The sequence below is a fragment of the Ambystoma mexicanum genome, chromosome 7q (assembly GCF_040938575.1).
Source record: "Ambystoma mexicanum isolate Mex_15411 chromosome 7q, UKY_AmexF1_1, whole genome shotgun sequence".
In the NCBI taxonomy this organism is placed as follows: Eukaryota; Metazoa; Chordata; class Amphibia; order Caudata; family Ambystomatidae; genus Ambystoma; species Ambystoma mexicanum.
Genome location: NC_090941.1, coordinates 490,733,546 through 490,755,055, shown reverse-complemented (window position 1 = coordinate 490,755,055; position 21,510 = coordinate 490,733,546). Strand labels below are relative to the sequence as shown.

At 44.7% G+C, this 21,510-nt stretch overlaps 1 protein-coding gene across 5 annotated transcripts in view; it reads right to left on the bottom strand.

Annotated features, from left to right (window-relative positions):
• The window catches only part of RCBTB1 (RCC1 and BTB domain containing protein 1), a 765,714-nt gene that overhangs the window by 365,722 nt on the left and 378,482 nt on the right, over positions 1-21,510 (bottom strand). For all 5 annotated transcript variants that reach the window (XM_069640792.1, XM_069640789.1, XM_069640793.1 and 2 more), the window contains one exon: positions 3,335-3,477. In XM_069640792.1, the coding sequence (XP_069496893.1) occupies positions 3,335-3,477 (143 nt within the window). The remainder of the gene's footprint in view (positions 1-3,334; positions 3,478-21,510) is intronic.

Below are 21,510 nucleotides of genomic sequence, written 5' to 3'. Positions count from 1 at the left end.
CCTTGCATGCCCAACCATCCACACGCTTGTCGTCCGTATCCGGAGAGATAGAAGCATACGCCACCTTATTTAATGCTGTGGCTGCCTGGACCACCAGACTCTCGGGACTAGGGTGTTAGATAGCCAGGGTCGCTACTAGAAGGGCGGCATTTTGAAGTAAGGGATTTATTCACCGGAGGAATAGAATCCAGAGTCTCCCAATTTTTGGCCACCCTATTTTGCAAGGCTACATGGAAGGGTAACATCGGATCTTCGTTTTGTTTTTGGGACCATGATCCAATATATCAGTCAGATCATCCTGGATGAACCGAGTTGGTGGTCTAGCCCATCCTAAGTATTCAACCACCTTTGTCATTAGTTGACAGTATGAGGGACTGGCATGTTCCCCTGGTTCTGGCCTGCCAAAATCTGTTTCAGGCGAAGTATCAATACCACTTGCATTATGCAAGGTTTCCTTCAGGTCCCTCATCCCGCTTCCCTCAGAATTCAGGCATTCTGGGACATTTGGGGTGCCATATTCCAGTCCAAAAGGAACATTCTCCTCATCAGACCTCTCCTGTTCTTCAAAAATTGAAGTTGAGGATTTGAAAAATGATTTCCTTGGAAGAGGTTTAAAAACCTTTTCTGGGAGAGGTGGGGAAGGTGTACTAGTGGATTCTGAAGGCACTATAGCCTTTGCAGCCTTCTCTTTTGCTGTTATTTTGACAGCTTCTGGGTGATTTGGCTGAGTTGGAGCCTTTGTTTGAATCTTTGGTGCCGAGGGCTTTGGGGTCGACGTCGACAAAGGCGTCGATGGCGCCAATGAAATAGTGGTCGTCGACGGAGCTGGCTTTGAGGGCGGTGAGGCGCTCTTCGAAGACTTACCCTTTGAGGTGTGTCAGGTTTCAGACGGCGTCGGTGACCTCGAACGGTCGACTCGACTCTAGCAGTCTTTTTCGCTCGGCATCCTGGAGGGTTCCCGATCCTTCCTCCTTCGATCACCCGGGCTTGAGGGCGCGCGAGTGTCAGAACGGTAACGCTCCCTGCCGGCTTCCGAAGAAGGCGCGGACTGAGGCTTAGCCTTTTCAAACACCTTCATCATTTTTACCCCGAATGCTTCCCACTCTTCGGAGGAAGAATGTTTTGTGGGGCAATTCATTCTTTTTGGGGATTCGTCCGAGGACGAGGTGGAAGGGGACCAGTGGCGCCTTTTTTTGGACTTTTTCGTCGAAGGTGAAGAGCAGAGAGAATCGCTTCGGAACCTGGACCGATGCCTTTCGCATCGAGGAGATTTCTCCTCACGGGACCTCGATTCGACGCTAGAGGCTTTTCAGTCGGGTTTACGACCTAGCTGCAGTTTTCCCTTCCTCTCTCGCAAGGCCTTAACCGGCATTGCCTGACACTTCGTGCAAGCCTCCATGTCGTGGCCTTCACCGAAACACCACAGACATTCCCCGGTGTGGGTCTGTGATGGACATTTTCGAACCACAGGATTTACACTTTTTGAATCCCAATCGCGGGGTCGTAGTCTGGGTCGACGATGAGGACATATCGAATATCTTCAGTAACTGTCACAGAACTACTCGAGGCGCGTCGAGTCTGCGAAGCAACACGTACGTGCCACGCGTGCTACTTGTATACCCGATGACGTCACACTCGACGGAGGCCTTCGAGGGACCATCGACTCGACATCGACGCACGGCGCCCTCTGCCAAGAAAATATTTCCGAAGCAGCTAAAGCTGGATGGAATACATCTAAAATGAGGAATACGTTATAGGACACAATCCATTTTAAACACAGTTACTTAAGAGTCTACTTTTGATTTTTTTAAACCATTAAATATTAATGTGATGTTTATTTTTCTTATAAAGAAATGGATAGTCATTCTATCATTTAAGAGTTGAGTGTCTTCATTCCAGGTTTACACTATATCATTCTACTTTTAAGATCTACAAAAAGAAAAGTAATGTATTGAGAAAACCAGTGTTGTGAGAAAACCAATGATGTTACGCTAACATGATTTTGTAAGTCTTACAACCTATTGCGTTCTTGGTACCTTCCTGAAGCCAGCAAAAGGGCACAGTTTCTAAAAAGGTAAATATGAAAAAGTTATGTTTCTAGTTGCTTTTTTGTATCCTCTGATTTGAGAGCAGAAGCTTGTTCCCCGACTAGTGTACTACTTTTAAAGCAAGGTGGCTGGATCCTTCGAGGGCATCTAAGCATGCGGGAAGGGGGTTAGTAGGGGGTTTCTTCCTGGGGAAGTCTTGATCAGTCCAATATATGATATGATATATGGCATTTGTAACGTGCTTATACACAAGTATATAGCTGATCTGTGCATTGTGCTGATGACCCTGAAGGGAATTATCTTGAAAAGGAGCAAATGCAGAGATACCAGAAATTCTAAGGTATGCTCAAGAAAAGACATACTTGTGAGCAATTTTGCTGCAGCATTTGAAAGGATCTGGAATTTATATGTGAGCAGTGACAGTTACACACTGTTTGAATGGTAGATCTGGGACAAAAACCAGAGTGAGTGCAGCTTGTATTGGTACAGAGAAGGCCAAGTAGGGACAGAGGCAGTTATTGGCCTCTGGCAAGGGTTTTTGCATGCTTGTTCTCCAACAAATCAAAAACGCTGCTGCCTTAAAATCTCAGATAACATGGCAACGACTGTTTGAAGGGAGGTTTAAGAAGATTCTTTCCTGGGCGATAGAACTCTCTTGGGATTTCCACACGCCCAGTCGGAGGTAAAAAAAGGCATTGGAAGAATGTAGTTCTCTGTGAAACATAAACAGACAGGTTTTATTTACAGATACTGTCCAGGCAAGAAAACTAAGAGGCATCCAAATATTCTGTCAACCCTTTGGTTCTGATTGTAAATCACTGCAAATTGAAATTGTATATTGTCATTTTTTCCAGCAAACAATTTAGTGCATGTTGTAAACTCAATCCGTAAGGTTTGTTGCTCTGCAGACAAGGAGTGCATTCAGATGGTAGGAACGCTGGCACATTACAGAATTGTTGGAGGATTGTGGGTTATGGGAGGCAGGGAAGCCAACCTTAAACAAGCCTGTTTAAGCAGGTAGTATGAACATTATAATACAAACAAAAACAGGAAATTGAGGCCAGTATTAATGTGCAAGTTGTCAAAAGCACACAAGTTCATTATTAAAAGTAGCATGAGCACTAATCAGAATATGAAGATCTGAAAAGTGCTAGATAAAGCCTTTGAATTATTAAGCAACATGCCTGCACACCCCACAGCAACAAACCCATTGTTTAAAGAATGCCAGCAAAATGCAATCTTTCAAGCACACAGTTTGCAAGGTACCTACAGCGGTGGTACATTACCTTTCTTTTTCCATCATGATCTGCAGAGGGCTTAGTTGATTACTTTTACTGCCAGTTCCCAACTGCCCATAGGTATTAGCTCCCCAGGCATATAGCAAGCCCTCATCAGTTAGTGCTAGTGTATGTGCATAGCCGCAGGCAATCTGCAAATAAATGTAGAAAGGTTACTGCTGAGAGTCAGACAAGAGATGGACCCTACTACACGTCCCACAGTAGTCCAACATAAAGCACATGGCACACTAACTGCAAGCAGATATTTCCAAATACTGATGGAAAGCAGAGCCGTATAACATGAGAAAACAGTCTTGCAGGACTAGGGATTTTGGTCTGCCATTGTATGTGAAGCGATTCAGATGTAGATGCAGCAGCAATGGTCAAATCTGGTTCTCCAAGATAGTTGGCAACACTCGAGTCAGAAGCCACTAATGAAGGGAGGAGCCCCTTGAAGAGCATACCAACTTTAAAATCTCTTTCCCTGCCTTCCTGGACTTCGGCTGGAATCGTCTGCTTTTCATGGCTGCGCCCAGACTAGGTTTCTGGTGCTACTCTTCCTCTGGCATCCCATACAGAGCAAAGGTAGGGCAAATAGGGAGAGAATAGTTCGCATGAGAAGACAAGACAAAGCTGAGCATAAAGGAGAGCATGCCAAACATTGGAATAGTAGATTCTGACGCTAGTTCAGCTTTGAAGGATTCAATTGGTTCCAACTTTACAATGTTATAAGAAATTATTATGATGAAGAGCTGTACAAGCAGTTAATGGCCAGAAATCCTGATGTAATACCCAAGACCAAATCTGCATTACCGGGGGTAAGGACCATTAAAACAAGGTTAGTGAAAGCACTGGAGTACTGGTGATGCAGGGCTATGCAGAGCTACAGACTGCATTTGAGCCTCAAGAACTGCATTAATACCAGCCAGCCCCCCTCTATACAGCACTGCGAGCACTGGGCTCTTGCTGGTCTAGGGGAGGTGGAGCCGCTGAGGAACACGTGACGTGGTTACGTGATCACGCAAGGATCTTCAAATCTCCCGCAAAGCCACCCTTGCGGCGTAAGCCCTGGTGGCAGAAGGGCTGGTGCTGTTTGGCTGTTCGGCGTGGACGGCTGCCGGATGCTGCAGTACAGTAAGCTCTTTATCCTTTGAGAAAACTGGATTTTACCGATTTTAGAACCGGCTTACATATCGTGTCCAGATTATCCCTCAAGCTGCTGACTTTGCTAATATAGTCACTGTGCGCTGCCAGAGACTGCAGAGTTGCAGATTTAGCTTAATAACTGCAAACTCTTTGATCTGGTTTCACACACCTTCAGTTTAGGTACCCTGCACGCTGTATAATAACTCTGGACCTGTATTTATTCATTCATTCATTCATTCATATTTTATCTGTTTTTAGAAGTTTATCGATCTCCTCTGCCCTAAGGCCTGTTATTAATGTTTCCTTTAACTATGAGATCCGGCTTACGTAGTCAAAAAGGTTCTTCTATGTTACCAGACGCTATTTTAGTGGACCCTGTTGGTTGTAGCCAACCACTCCTCACATCGCTTAAGTGTTGGCCACCAACTAGTGGTCAATTATCTGCCTCGAATTCACTCTGTGCTGCACCTTTAGCTGTGCAAACTACTTTAACCCTAAAAGACGGCTTGTCATCTAGCCTTTTTATAGCAAAGTCTATACGTTTAAACTACAAGGAGCATTCTCTTGCTGCACCTACCCATAAAGCACTGATTCATAATCCTGAGGCTGCAGATGCTTTTATTATTCCGCCTACTCCTAACGACAAATTACACCATAAAACTCCTAGACAATCAAAACTAATCCAGCTTGTATCAGCCCAAACATTTATGGACAAATATATCCTGAAAGCAACCTCTAGCAGCACCGAAATCAAATTACCCAAAGCTTTTAGAGGCAATGTTATGCTGGATCATTCAGCAATGACTACACAGGCTTTCTTTGGCGGGAATAATAACATTACTGATATTAGTATTATCGAATGCGCAGATAAAGCGACAAACTTGCCCTCTGCTGTCGAAATCCCTGTAAACTCTACTTCACCGCCTCAAGTGGCGGCCTTGTCCCAGTATACCCCAACTGCCTTAACTAATATTATTTAAGGCATTGACTCAAACAATGTTGACCTTGCTGCGGAAGCAAGCTCATGGGTCGTAAACCAGAGCCATGCAAATTCTCCACGATTACATCACACTCTGAAAGACCTGGATGAACGGATCCGTCTGACTCATCCGACAGTTTCAGCCTTAAACGTGGTACTCAGCTCATTTGTTGAGCTGTACGATAACGTTTGGGCTGAACTTAAGTCTGTCCAAAGATCAATGACGCAACTGAATTTGAAAATTGATTGCATAGGCACTGAAATACAGGTAGACTTAACTAATAAAGTGGACTGGATTGGAACTGAATTATCCCAGAAGCTGGCTGCGCAAGATCTCCTATAGGCATCACAGGGTAAAATTATTGCCCAAGTATCTGCGTAAGTACCCTTAGTTTGATCACATATAATGGAGATAATCGCAAAAACCTCTCTATACTGGAAGCTCCTAATATTGCCCTATCTCAAGGAGAAGCTAAGCTGGCACCATCTGCTGGCCCCTGCATTACTGCTGCCCCCCCCCACCCTGCATAACCAACCCTACTCAGAATATCTCCAACCCTATTTTTAATCCAAGCCAGCTTCCACCTACTGTGATTCCAGCTATACAGGAAAGTGCTATTAAGCATACAGCCCATAAATAAATCTTAGCACCACGCAAACCCCGCCTTATTAAGCAGAAAATGGCTACAAAACAATCTAACTTACTATTTGCCAAAACCCCTGCACTTACTCCACTTAATTTGAATTTAGGGTCTATCCCTGAGGGGCAGAGTCCTTGTGCCCACAGTCTAACCGAGGCCAAATTGGTTGACTCTACCGTCCAAACTGACAGCTGCAAAACACTTTACATCCAGGCACCCAGTATGCTGGAAAGAAGTCCATTACAGAAACCCATGGTCCCCAAAGGCCTTATTACCCTCAAGTGCGAATTTGAGTCCCACATCTGTTTTACATCAAGGATGTGGCTTCGGCAAATTTAGGACCTGTGAAGAAGTCCCTATGCCATCCACTGTGTCTCAGGTTAGAAACCCGATCAAGTTTCAAGGTCTTTCAGATGTTCGGATCGACCAACTTTCTTCCATTTGGGAGCCTATCCAACTTCAACCCCCCCATGAATAAATATCCCAACCAGTCCTTGATCCCTGTACTTCCGTTGGTTTTAGCAGAGGACTGGGGGCTGCTTCAGGGGGATAACATCCCGGCAGTTTCTACACATCCATCAATCTCGGCAGGTATTCGAGATTTGGTGGCACGTTTGCATAAACCAACTGCTAGGCCTCAGTATTCAGACTTTGTTAAAATGCAAGACACTAACCCAAAGGGGCTCCAAAGTCTACCCGGGGGCTCTCTACGGTGACAAGAATGCACTAATGCACTCAAATCGAAACCGCTGCATTTGGTAAAAATACAAAGCTTGTTAGAGCTGGAAGTCCCAATTTGTTTGAATAGATGTAATGTCCTGACCATCTTCTCAGAAATTCCAGCACTCTCTCTAATATCTTCTAAAGACATTGCTAAAGTGGATTTTCCGGACAGAAACCTCCAAGATACCAGCTTGATTCTCCTTGCCTCTCCATTAGTCAAGGAACTGATCCTTACTCAAATGGAGTCTCTGCAGGAATTGGGTTTTAAAGTTGAATCTGCATTATCGTGGGAAACGCTGCCTCAAGGGCCTTCTACTATACAACCACCATCTAAACCATCCAGGCGGTCCTGAAGCCATGTTTAACCAAAGAATTCCACCTAAACAGCAGGCTAAGGACGTTGATTGGGCCACCATCATCTCCACCTTGTGACAAAAATGTGTGCCCTAGGCCAACATCCCCAAGGACAGATTTAAGTTATTTTTCCGACCTATGCATCAAATCCTGGAACTCTAGAGGCAGCCAGCACTTATTTACACATTTGGAAGGCCTACAGCTGCTGAGAGATGCCAATATTATTTGTATTCAGGAGACTTGGATGACCTCAACTCCATTTTTAGATGGTTACCAAATCTTTGACCAACCTGCTTGACATAATTTGGGAGGCAGATCATCATGTGGCCCAACTGTCGCGGTTGATAATTATTTTGGTTTATACAGCACTGCTCTTTTGGGCCTCCCATACGGGGCACTGGGTGTTGATCTTACTTCTAGCAGTGGACAACTGAAACCATTAATCATCAATATCTATTGGCACAGTGGTGTGGGAGAAGTTGAATTATTTGTGTCCATTATCACTCAGACTATCCTTGATTGGTTGCTTGCTAACGATTCAGGACATGTCCTACTAGCTGAGGATTTAAACTGTGATTGTATATTTGAGTACTCACCATGGGATATCTATGAGATGAATATGTCCAACTTGTGCTATACAAGGAAGAAACAGGATGGCTACACTTGGTATACTGGGTTGGGTAACATAGGCCTACAACCTCTGTTAGGTCACTCACAATCCCTACTTGAAAATCCCACTTGGCATACCTGATGGCGTGGTCATTCCTCCTCTATGCTTGACTACATCTTTGTGGATGAATACTCTTGTACAAGTTGCTCGCAGTTTGAAATTCATATGAATACCTGGAGTGATCACAGCATTCTAACGGCAATATTTAATATTTGCCATCCCCAGGGGTCCTATCGGTCCCATCTTATGGTTACATCCAATTCATCTGGTTCTGCGGTTCTGTGGTCACCTAAAAATATCGACACCCTGAACCTTAACCTGAGGGCTATGCTCAACCAGACTACATACGACTGGAAAATGGCAACTTTCAATACTGCAACGGTTACATCTCTTGTACGAGCAGCGACAGATGATTTGGGTAATCGCTCCGCATGGCCAACTCCAGCTAGTAGGCACACCCACTGCTATAACTCTGACCTGGCATTAGCAAAATCCACCCACTAAAAATAAAAACCTTAGGAGTCTTCGATTAGCAAACCTTGATATGACCGTACGCTTAGGTCTCATTAGAAAGGTCAAACAAGGCTATAAAAATTATTGCAAAACAATTAAACATCAGTTACTGCAACAGGATTCTGAACTAATGCTCCAGGTTATTATGAAGGCTTATGTGGAAGCCTTCTGGTCAATTGTTAATGGACAATACAGTAATCCAGCTATTGCCCCATTAAACCCAATCGCGGAACAAGGCTGGTAGGATTTATATTCCAACGGATTCGCTACTTTAGGCCCTATTCCTAAATGGGAACCCCCCCCATTGAGATTGATACGGTACTAGACCTAATCCTAAAGTGTAAAAGATCTAGAGCCCCCGGCCCAAATGGGCTAACCAACAACACCTTTAAAGCTGATCCTAATCTTTGGGCCAATCTCCTGTGCATTGAGTTTCGAGACATCCTCCAATCTGGGGTTTGCCCAATCTCTTGGTCCTCTGCACATGCGATTCCAATTCTCAAATGTGGCAGTAGGTCCGACCCAAAAAATGATCGCCCTATTGCATTAATTGACGCAGACTGCAAAATCTTCTCTGCCTTACTTCTTTCACACTTAAAGGACTGGGAAAAAAACAGCAATCCCTTGAGTCCTTTCCAAACGGGACTTCGGAAATCCCATTCCACAAATATTAATGGGATAGTGAGTGCATTCAGGAGGCTGCCTGACTTCTGCTAGAGGCCCTACCTTTATGGCCTCTATGGATCTCTCGGCAGCCTTTGACTGCGTTGACCGAAACAGGCTATGGTGCAAATTTGCTTCCTGGGGTTTACTGAGGGGACTATTGAGCCTTTTGGAGCAGGTTTTTAACAACTCGGACGTAAGAATACGGCTAAATCAAAAGGGGGACATGTCAGCTATGGTCCGCACATTTCCTGGGGTGAGACAGGAGTGCGTCTTAGCCCCATGGGTGTTTAATCAATATGTTTCTGACGCAGCAGAACACCTACTTAAGGAGGGTCTCCTAGCACCAAGACCTGGCTCTGTGAAGCTTATTTGGTTGGCCTATGCGGATGATTTTTTATTATTTGACCTAACTAAGGTGGGGCTACAGCGTCTGCTAGATGTGTTAAGTTAAATGACTTGAATATTAACCCTGTTAAAACTAAAATCCTCACTTTATCGAAAGGTCCTTGCAGGAAGAAAACCAATTCTTGGAACTTGGGGGGCATAAGAGTAACTATCTCCACCTGCTTTACCTACCTTGGCTATTATGTCGGGGCTAGTAGAGGCTCGAAAGGGCAGATAAACCTACTCCTGAATAAAGCTAAGGTACTTGCGAGGCAGATCCTTAAACTCAATCGCAAACATGGCCTATTCTCTATTAGATCATCTTTTTTTTTTAGGGTAAAATAGCTCTGAAATCGACATATGGTTTGGAGCTATGCACAGGGTTAACTATCGCCAAACTCGATGCGACTGAAGGTGACATCTGGAGACGGGTTTAAATTCTCCCTAATAAGGTCCCTTTGGCTGCGATCCGATATGAGCTAGGCTACATCGCTTTAAAATCTCGAGTCTATTGGAGGATGCTTACGCTCTACGCTAAACTCAAGGTACCCACACCCAACACCTTATATGAACTTGTTGGGAATAATATTCATCGATCTGGCTTCTTATCTAAACTTGCAAGTTGTGTGAAATTATTCTTTGTAACATTGGTTCAGATTTAGAACAGTCATCAACAAACCCTACAAAAACTACAAAGAAATTGTGGGACTACGATTGGTGCCTTACTACGGACTCTTTTCACTCATATAGCTCTATTCTTCATTTAGCACATGAACATAAGAAAAAGAGGTACCCCTTCTCTAATTCTCACGATCTTCCCTAATCGGGATCATCGACAAGTCCTACTCAGATTGCGCTGGAATGTCCTTCCAACACTGGACACTAAATTGAGATGGAAACAGATTTTGGTGGCAGACAGTCTCTGCAGATTTTGCCATTTAGTCCCCGAAACAGCTAAACATCTCATCCTGTTCTGCACACAACTTAAGGCCCTCAGAGATTCTTGTTTGAGTACACTAAAATCTCTATACTCGGGCTTATCAATTGAACTGGTATGGCAACGCTGTCTGTGCATCCAATCTATGCGCGAGGGTTTGGCTTTGTCTGGCTTAATTCGTAATCTCCATTTGGACCTTATGTGATTAAAGGATAGTTCCGGGACTTTTTTTTTATTGTCCCTACGGGTCGGCCATGTGCTTGTAAGCATAAATCGGTAGATCGTAGGAAACTTTCCTATGGACCTTACCCGACTTTTCGCCCATTATCGCACTCGAAATCAGCCTCCATTTTGTGATAATCCTATCATTTCGCCCCATCGACCTGGCTCACCTGCCTTTGCGGCACTAAATCAAATCCCCCGCCCCTGAAACAGACTTTATCAAAACATTCATATTCCCCGCCTCTATCCGTGACGTGACTGAGCTGCGTAGGCAAACGCGCCCAGGCGTCTTCTACGCGACTCCACACAGACCCCGGAAATCAACACAGATCAGCTCACAATACAGCGCACCACAATTCGGAATATGAAACTGTACTTTGAAATCAAACCGCAAGATTGTAAATGTGGTAAAGTACATTTATTTGACATCAAATGTTTAGAGAATATTCAGCGATTTGCATTTTTATTTGCTCATGTTCCAAAAAGTTCGTATTGAGGAACGCGATGGTCCTTTGCTGTACACAGGGTCTTAGAGCATCTCACAATACAGCGCCACAATTCGGAATGTGAAACCGTGGTTTAAAAGCAAACGGCAAGATTGTACATTTTGCAAAGTACATTTATTGGACATCAAATGTTTAGAGAATATTCAGCGATTTGCATTTTTCTTTGCTCTCGATCCAAATTAGTTCGTCTTGAGGGAAGCGATGTTCGTGTGCAGTACACAGGGTGTTGGTTTACGATAAAAATAAGCTCTTCGGTCGCACTGATAATCGCATGGCTGTTCCAACAACGAGGCACTAGGCCACCACAACGGTAGGTATGTTGCATCTAACCGTTAGTACCGCGTAAGGGCATACTTGTACTTGGCGATCGTCCCATAAAATGGTCAGGGTGGTAACGTACTCGTGACACAGACAGTAGTGAATGATGTACCTAAAAACATAAAAAATGAAATTAGTCTCACCATCAGATCCTTATTAAATTAAAATTATTCATTTCATAGCGAGGACAGCGCTACTGGGTGTACACAAGTGTTTAAAGGCGTGGCGAGGCATGGAGGGGGGGGGGAGTGGAGTACAAGGTAAGTAGCATAAAATAATAAATAAATAGGGCCAGCTGGTGGCAAGTGCAAGGTAAATGCAGAACAAGTGCTGGGAAGGGGGGGGCTGTAGGATACTGAGACAGTCCCCCAGTGCAGGGGTTGACAGGGAGGCAGTGCAGGTGGAGAGTGGAAGGGCCCAGGACCGAGGTCGCAGACAGTGGACCAGTTGTAGCAGGGGAGAGGGAGAGAGAAAGCAGAAGCAAAGAGGAAGGTTTTGAGGTACTTCAGTAAAAGCAGATGTTTCTCCTCAAGATAGTGCGCGGTAGAAAACAATATGCCACATAGAACGAACAAGTACAACTGAACCCGTCTTTAAAGCCACTGTATAGTAATGAAATTGCGGTATAAACTCATCAAAAGTTACTTACATTATATTTGCATTTTCCATTGTGTCTCTGTGTAGGGCAGACCCGAAACACCACTCCTTCTTTGCCGACGTTACTTCTTCTAATGAACGTGGCTCATCGTTTCGTTTCTGAAATTTTATTCATTATCTTTTCTTAGTCTTTCGGGATGGTCCCGGCCTGTCAAGGTCAAATCACAATAGAACATTATACTGGGTCGTGGGCCGTTCCGCCACCCGAGCAAAACATCAAAGCAGCTGACCTTCACTTTGAGCGAGCACACATTTCTAGTTTGGGCCTGCAACATGAGGAGACTCGAGAGAACAGGCAATCAAATTACAATCATTTAAACCGTGATGTGTATTTCTCAATGAGCTCTGCTTTAGGTGGACATGGAACAGAGGCAATGTTGGGTGGCAATGCAGTTGTCCCCTGCATAGGTTCGTTCACCACTCCATGTATGTGCCTATCGAGGACATCTACGATAAGTCTCTCAATAAACTCATATTGCATATCCTCAAACACTGGTTTGATCACCCATTGTTTACTTCTTTTAGTGAAGGCCTTATTGTAGCGAAGCATCCCTAAAGTTCCGGTCGTCCTACTTTGTTGACGGCCAACATTATGGTTATGTGCCAAGACCGCTAGAAGAGTCCGATTTATCATGCCTTCCATGCCAAAATGCAATCTTTTGGGCCTGTACTTTAGGCACATATTGTGGAACACCTCCAAATCTCCTGTGTGGCAGAATTCCGTGAGTCCCCTCAAATCTCTTGTTATAGTTTTATCAAATACAATCTTTTCAATGGCCTTGTGAGTGGGTGATGAAGGAATCAACCACTTCTTCTTCCGTGCCTCCTCTGTGGACAAATGGCCATGTTCACATTTGTGGAAATGCTCATTTGTCGACCATCGATGTACGTTGCTACAGTGCAACATTACTGACCGCCATTTTTCCAGTAGAATTTCCAACGACCCTTCACATGTTTTTGAGCTCCACCAAAGATGGTTGCTGATTGACTTGGACCACTGTGAAATACCTTGCATATCTTTTTTTTTTCCTGCAGCCGACAATTTTTTATTGATTGTTTTTGCAAGATGCCATACGTCAAATTGGTGATTTATATTTTTGTACTCTTCTCTCATTGTCTTGGCAATTGAAACGTGTCTGTCCGTGGCTATCAGGTCGATCACCATTCCCCGCGATTGTAGTTCTTGCAATGATGCTACAAAGCCAACTTTCTCCATGGCCACTGAGGATGTACTTTGTGACACCTGCACGACCACCGAACTCACAATTTTCTTACTTTCCATGTCCTGAAAGTGGTAGGTGCAGTACTTGGCTGAAAATCCTGGGCTGTCGCACTGTCCATCACCGGCTAGCCTGAAGCGTTTGCCCGCGAATGTACTTTCCATTGACATTTTTTCCATTCTCCAAGCTTCGCTGATGGCTGGAAATAGATAATCGGTTTGGTATTTGTAGAACTGACTTTTCGCAATGAAATGGATTCCCACAAACTGAAAGAAATACTGTAACTTTTTAAAACTTGAACCACTAAAAAGTGCGGCCGCTGCACAAAGTAGATTGCCTGCTGGCAGTTGCCCCAGCATGGGTTGTGCAGACCATGCGAACGGATGATATTGTGTACAGGTGGCATGTATTTTAAGGTTAGTGCCTCGAATTGCACGAGTCACATTAATCAATGGCTCCCCACATACTTCCCCACCAACCCAATGCCCACATTTCATCATCATAATAATATCCATCAAACAGCTATCGAATACAATGAATTTGGCCTCTTTCCTTATACTGTCACTCTGCATCCCAGCTGGTTCGGCCTGTAACGTTGAGGACATGTCACTCGCATGAAAGGTACAATCTCTGATATCGTCTTCCGCTATGCTGAGTGATATTGATGGTGTTTCATTGTCGTCCACTTCATTCTCTTCCATTGCAACATCTGTTCCTTGTCCGGAGATGGGAGAAAAAAACAATGTCTTCAACTTTCGCGCGCTCTTATTTTTTGCGGGTGTGGATTCTGTGAATTGATCTCCGACTGCATCCAAACTACCAGGAGGACATTCACTATCAATGGCTGGTGGTGGTATAGCTCCGTTGTCAATCACTTCATATTCTTCCCATTGGCACGATGCATCTCCAGTCTCAAGTCCCTGCCAAAAGGTTTGACAAGCAACATCTCTCGTTCGCTTCACTGTCTGTGTAGATCTAGTTCTTACACCCACTCGCAACTAGAGGACAGATTAGAAAAGGGATGTTCAGTTTAAACACAACTTACAGTATTGAACTATTGACAGTGAAAGACAACATAATATAGTGAACAGGACACTAACCTTCTTTTGCTTTCTTTTCTTTGAAACTTTCTTGCCTCGAACTTCAACATCTGGACGCTGTTGCTCCGACTCGTGTGTGCATGTCTCCACTTCCTCTCGCGCTGCAACGACTATATTTTCATGATAAGCACATCCATCACTCACTGAGGCTCCATCGACTCCCTGAAACATAGAACTTTCATTAGTATGTATAATAATATTGAAAACACAAAATGTACTTGGGGACCAATACCCATACGTACATCTCAATAGCAAAACACGAATGAACGCATTGTGTAGAACATTCAAACGACAATAGTTCACACATTGTTGATCTAGTTAGATTGAACTGTCAAGATCCATACCTCGGGCTCCGCATAGACTTCCATTGATGATATTATTGAAGATGACGCTTCAGCAACTCCCTGAAACACAGTAATTGCATTAGTATGGTTTTCTATTTTGTTTAAAAGAACAAACTTTCTGCAGGCGTCAACGGCTCATCTAAATAGACCTGCACAAATGATCAGTTGTCTAAAATAAATAATGGATATCTAAATATGATTCGATTTGCTCCATCGTTGGAAGTGTCACCACCCAGAGATCTGCATCAACTACTAGGGGTGATGTTCTTGTTGAAGAAGCTCCGTCAGCTCCCTGAAACATAGTACTTGCGTTAATAAAGAAGGAAGTATAGCAGATGTAATCACGTCATTTGATCTCGCATGATTGATCTGTCAGTATCCATACCTCGAAATGCATAAGAACATCAAGGGACGCTGTAACTGCGGTGCACACTTCTGCAAGCTGTTGCGCCGACCCGTAACTGCATGCTCCCCCTTCTTCTTGGACTAATGCTCCATCGACTCCCTGAAACATAGGACTTTCATTAGTAATGAACACAATATTGAAAAAAGAAGACACATACGAGGGCGACGACAGAAGGACATATCAATGGCTAAAAACGAAAGAAACATTGTGTGTAACAATCACGCTACAAGAATGCAAGATCTGATGATCTCCATCAATGGAACTGTCCGGAAACGTACCTCGAGCATCTGAGTGACATCTACGGTTGTCGTCAATGCGTTGGACTCCTCAGCATCTCCCTGAAAGACAGTACTTGCATTATTTTGGATAACAATAATTATAACTGAAAACAAAGACTAGAGGACGAGTACTGTGGTGTACCATTAGGTAAAATAATTACACGATCAATTAAAACTATTGATTTACATGCCTAAAACAAGTCAGTGTCAGAATAGCTAAGTAAGATTACCCGATAGGCGCTTGAAGTGGCTGATGACTGCAATAACGACACGGATGGAGAATCTTCCGCCTTCATATTGAGTGGATACATAAATGGGGAAATTATTGTTAGCTAATGCTACACACTACCGCAAGGCCGAGAGACAAATACGTAAACTTGACTCACCAGTGGAGGGATGTGGACGAATAGAGTGGGAATAGCGGTTGAGAGCAATTTTCGCCTCGCTCGCGGTGTTTTCTTCTTTATTAGCAATGATGTGGAGTACATGTCTGGGCTAAAGTGCCTGCTGCAGATGCGGTATCGATCACCCCTCTTGTCCGCAAAGACTTCTAGGACTCTACTTTCTAGCTCAGAGGCTGGATATCCGCAATATCGGACCCATTCTCTTATCTGATCTATTGTCTTAGGGAAAACATGCATTATAGTACCTTCAGATTTGTTATGGGTCTTCGAAGGGCAACCGCCAATGGAACAGGCAGGCATTATGGAAAGTTCTGAAAAGTAAAGATCAACAATTCTCTATGAATACCAATGTGTTAAAACATTAAATGACACATAAAAGGTTCAATGCAAGGTCCGTTTTGGTTCTTGGAACTATACACGTTATTCACATGCGGATAAGTATTTCAATAACTTTCAAAAAATAGAAAAAGTAATTTGACTAAACTCAGAACATGTGACTAGTTCCTTGCATGTACTGTCGTGAACGAAAAGAAAACATGGATGCAATTTGATGACTACTAGCAAATAGATATAAATTAAAAAATTGGACGCAAAATGATTATGGTACATGGACTTACCTTGACGAACAAACAGTTAGATGCAGGGATCAGAGTAGTTTCTTGTCGTAGAACAGGGAGCAGTTCACAGGTTGCAAACTGACGAGTTTGCTCAAAGTGGTCACGGAAGTTCACAGAGACGAAGAGCAGATAACCAGCACCTTCACGGGTTGACTAGCAAAGCGCAAAGAAGTTCTCATTAGAAATATGAAATGGGTTATAAAGAATTCGAAACAGGGTGTGTTTGTGAATGAATGACGTGTATATGTCGTGGCATTATGCGGATTGCAGGGGGGCGTCCAGCGTGAGGGGGGATGCTTGGCAGGAGACACGGGGTCTGGAGGTAGACATGGGAACAACAACCCATGCTCTATAGACCACTTTGAAGTGTACATGGTCTTTGGCACCTCTTGGCCTTTATCGCTCCCTGACAGCTCCACTTGCCAGCAGCGCAAGTACCCTGGTGCGAACTGCCTTTGATAGGGCGGGGGGGGTGGATCGGGGCGGTGGTCGTGCAGACAAGACACAGGAAGACTCGTGAATGGAGACACACTTATGTGGATTGCAGGGGGGCGTCCAGCGTGAGGGGGGGATGCTTGGCAGGAGACACGGGGTCTGGAGGTAGACATGGGAACAACAACCCATGCTCTATAGACCACTTTGAAGTGTACATGGTCTTTGGCACCTCTTGGCCTTTATCGCTCCCTGACAGCTCCACTTGCCAGCAGCGCAAGTACCCTGGTGCGAACTGCCTTTGATAGGGCGGGGGGGTGGATCGGGGCGGTGGTCGTGCAGACAAGACACAGGAAGACTCGTGAAAGGAGACACACTTATGTGGATTGCAGGGGGGCGTCCAGCGTGAGGGGGGATGCTTGGCAGGAGACACGGGGTCTGGAGGTAGACATGGGAACAACAACCCATGCTCTATAGACCACTTTGAAGTGTACATGGTCTTTGGCACCTCTTGGCCTTTATCGCTCCCTGACAGCTCCACTTGCCAGCAGCGCAAGTACCCTGGTGCGAACTGCCTTTGATAGGGCGGGGGGTGGATCGGGGCGGTGGTCGTGCAGACAAGACCCGTTTGCCGCAGGGCCTCACCAAGGAGAGGCCATCTAACTGAATGTAAGAGGATGGCTGCAGGATCTACTACATGGAAGGCAGGGGGGTGAGTTCATAAATACCTCACCCTCCCAGGAGAATATACACTAGATTCATTTAAAAAATCAAAACAACCATTGTTAAAATATATGTTGGGCTTTATTTTAGATTTTAATTAAACATAAATAATAAACATTACACATTGTAAAGTTGAGGTTGCAGCACATCGAGGGAAAATCCGCTGTATTGTCGACTGTCACTGGGGAAATGTTGTCTAATGGCAAGTACCGCACAGGCAGGTATTACTCTCCGAACGGGGTGTCCGAGCCTCCCGTGAAGCCACCAAGTGAAGCAACGATAGGCCACCAGCCTGTACCACCTGTGAAAAAAAAAGATGCAAACTGTATTAAACTGACCAAACTTTCTTATCAATGTCGATTCAGGTAACACATGTCATTTTTCTTAGAAAAAAATTATATCTAGAAAATGCACTATATGGAACCAATTTACATGCGTTCGAATGATATGTAAATGTAATTTTATATGTGGGAGACGACCATGAAATAGTGGTGGCATCACTGACATCACAAACAGAGTATACTTACTCGTTACTCGGATTACGCGGACGAACAGTGCCACGAAGTTCGTGCATAAGCACCATCATCATCCTCAACACTGTCCGTGAGAGGCAGGCTTCCCTGAACTCTGGCAGCTCGGTGATGCATTGCGGACTTTGCTCGCCTTCCTGCAGACTTTGCTCGCTTTCCGAAATGTAGGCCAAGCACCCGGAATTTTCACGGCAGCAGCAGTTCTCCTCCTCAGTTGGCATTAGCTCGCACCGATTGCACGTGCACCAGGTGGAGACGCCGTCCATGCGACATGGTCCAGGCTCTTCATCCGTTGACTGGTCCTCCCAACTGCCGTCCGAATCCCCATCGTTTTCGCGTGCTTGCCTTTCCAGTAGTTCCTCCTCGGTGTACTCGGGCTCGTACATATACGGCATTATTGTGGCCATTGTGCGGTAAAGATAGTAAAATAATTTACAGAGATGGTACAGGTGTTCACACGGGCTACAAGCGGCGAAGGTAGCTGACCAGAGCACTGAAACGAGTCACAGAATACTCAAAGTAACACAGAGAGAGGAATGGAATCGAAATTCTGCTGCTGTATGTTGTGAAACGGTCTGTTTATACTTATTGGGGAAAGAGGCGTCCTGCCATTTCCATGGCAACACGTCAATAGCTGAGGCGCAGCGATTGTTGACACGAGACGTGCTTGAAATGGGCAGTACGCGTCTGCTGATGTCAGGCTCAGGGGCGGGGGATTTGATTTAGTGCCGCAAAGGCAGGTGAGCCAGGTCGATGGGGCGAAATGATAGGATTATCACAAAATGGAGGCTGATTTCGAGTGCGATAATGGGCGAAAAGTCGGGTAAGGTCCATAGGAAAGTTTCCTACGATCTACCGATTTATGCTTACAAGCACATGGCCGACCCGTAGGGACAATAAAAAAAAAGTCCCGGAACTATCCTTTAACTGCTTGTTGCTGTGTACAAATATATAGGCTTTCTCTAGCTATTAATTGCTAGTATTCTAAGTGATTTTAATGTGTATACTGTATGCCAACACATTAACTGTATATGATTTATTTTTTATGTATTGTACATTTTTTTCCTTGTTCTACTGTTCTTATTTCTTTTTCTTTCTTTGTAAAGGTTTAATAAAACCATACACAAAAAAAAAAATGAGGCGGGACATCATGGTGTGATGCTTCATGTGAGACATTGATGTGGGGGGATTGTGGAGCAAGTACAGGGTGGTGCAAAGGGTGTAGGTGAAGTGGGTAGGAGGGTGCAGGGAGCCAACGGCTGGTAAAGCCAGTGATCTGAGCAATCTGATTTGTTTCTCATACCTATCCAGGTGCTAATATACAATATTCAAGTCTGGTCACAGTCAGAGGATACACACAAATAATTCGATATTGGTCTTCAATTGTTTCTAGAGTATTGATATCGTCACAAACTGGAGAAACAGGATATTTATATCTAATTAAGGTACCAAGAAGTGAAATGCTGGAGCCGGTAGTGTACAGAATTATAACTCTGGGGATCTTGCGAAGTATTCTGAGATCACAGAAGTGTGCCACAACTGGCACGCTCACCTGGTCTCCATGGGGGTGTCGCACGAAGCTGCACGAATGATGTCTGCACTGGCGTTGCACGGGGCTGAGTGATGATGCTTGCACACGTCTTCTCCCTCACTATCACTTCACAGGAAGCGTTTGCCTAAAATGTCGAAACAAGATATTAGCCAGCCGTGAGGAGCGGGTTTGGCTACCACCTCCCGTAACCTCCTAATGCCCCCACTCTCCTTCTGCCTCACCTTGGGTTTTTTTTAATGGTGGGCTCTCCGTCCTGCGATCTCTAGCAGGGGCGCGATATGTTCAGTCTTTCCCTGGATCAAGTTACTTCACTGATCCTGCGGGGCTGTAGCGGAGTCTTGAATAGCTTGACTCAGCAGGTAAGTCTCTATGCCAATAGATGCTTGCTATAGTTGCTTAATGTCCTTATTGCCCAAGTTTTGACTTTTGTTTCTCTTTTCTTTCAGACGCGGCCTTGGGCGGTTTTCAGATGAAGATTTGCCTCTTCCTACGACGCTGAGCAGATTTCCTGCAGGTGAGTATTAGCGCGAGTGCGTGGCACTGAATGTCTTTATAAATGGTTTCTTTCCCGTGCGCAACTAACCTGCTGATCTTTTCCTTTTCTCTAATGACGGTGCGGCACGGCTCCGGAGCAGTGATTGGATGAACCGCTTCAATGAAATCCTTGAAGAAAGCAGTCTCCGGGTGAGTATTGGCTATTTATGCAGATGCCTTCTTTTCTGCAGGTGCGACGATCTGGAAAGCAGCTGAAGGCGCGGCTTTTCGGATGGAATGCTTCAGGTAAGGCCTCAATTGCTGTACTAATTCCTGTTCCTTCCTTTCCCTTCTTCTCAGGTGCCGATGGATCGTGATCCCAGGACAGGCGTGGCTGTTGAAGTTCGGGTACTGGAACTAAGCAGACACAGTGAGCGTTACGCTGCAGGAGTGCAGAATAACGCGAAGCGTGTTCTGTATGTAGGGTGTGGTTTAAATAGCCTTGCAAGAAGTTCCAGGTAAAGTAGTCCCTCCAGCCTCATCCTGCAATCTCATGTAAAGTAGTCCCTCAGCCACACCCAGCGTAGGCTGGAAGGCTCAGCCCCATTAGGCTGGGCTGTATGTAGTCCCATGCAGTTTACCACCAGATAGAATATTATGAGCCTGGCGCCAACGGCGGCAGGACTGAGTGCAGGAAGACAACCTTTTGGGGCTTTATAAGCCCTTATGGGTGCCAGTAACTGGGGTAGGCCCGTCAGGTCCAGATGTTTGAGAGTATGCACCATGACAACAACTCTTGGTTACAAAGGTAATATTAATGAATACTACTAACGTCACATCTCTGTCAACTGCTTTCTCTTTTGGTTTCTTTTTGTATACAGTACCAATAAAGCACACCTTGACTACTTTTTCAATGCCTCATCTAAGCGGAGAGCAAGTCCAAAGAAAATGATTGTTTGGCAAAGCTGTTTTTTAATTAGTATGACGTTATTACTTTTGTAATCCAATGTTACTCCTCTATTTTGTAGGCCTGGCTAGAGGAGGAAACGTCAAAATAGATTTTGCACAATATTTCAAATCATTTGGCACCTTCCTGTTCAGGGGGAGTCAGCCAGTTTAGAACACAGGCTTTATCTGAAAGCTTATGTTCCAACATTCTGAAGTACACCGTCATAGCAATGTGGAAAGTCTATCTCTGATGCATTTAGAAACTAGGCTACTACCTCCTCTTCCCTCCCCTCGTTCTCCTTCTTCACCTCCTCCCTCTCCCCATCCCCTTCTGCAGGCCTCTTTCGCTCTCCCCGTCCATAGTCCCCCGCTTCATATAACAGGGTTGCAAAAAAAGGTCATTCTGGTTCACCTGGTTTTCTTTTCACTCCTGCCGCCACA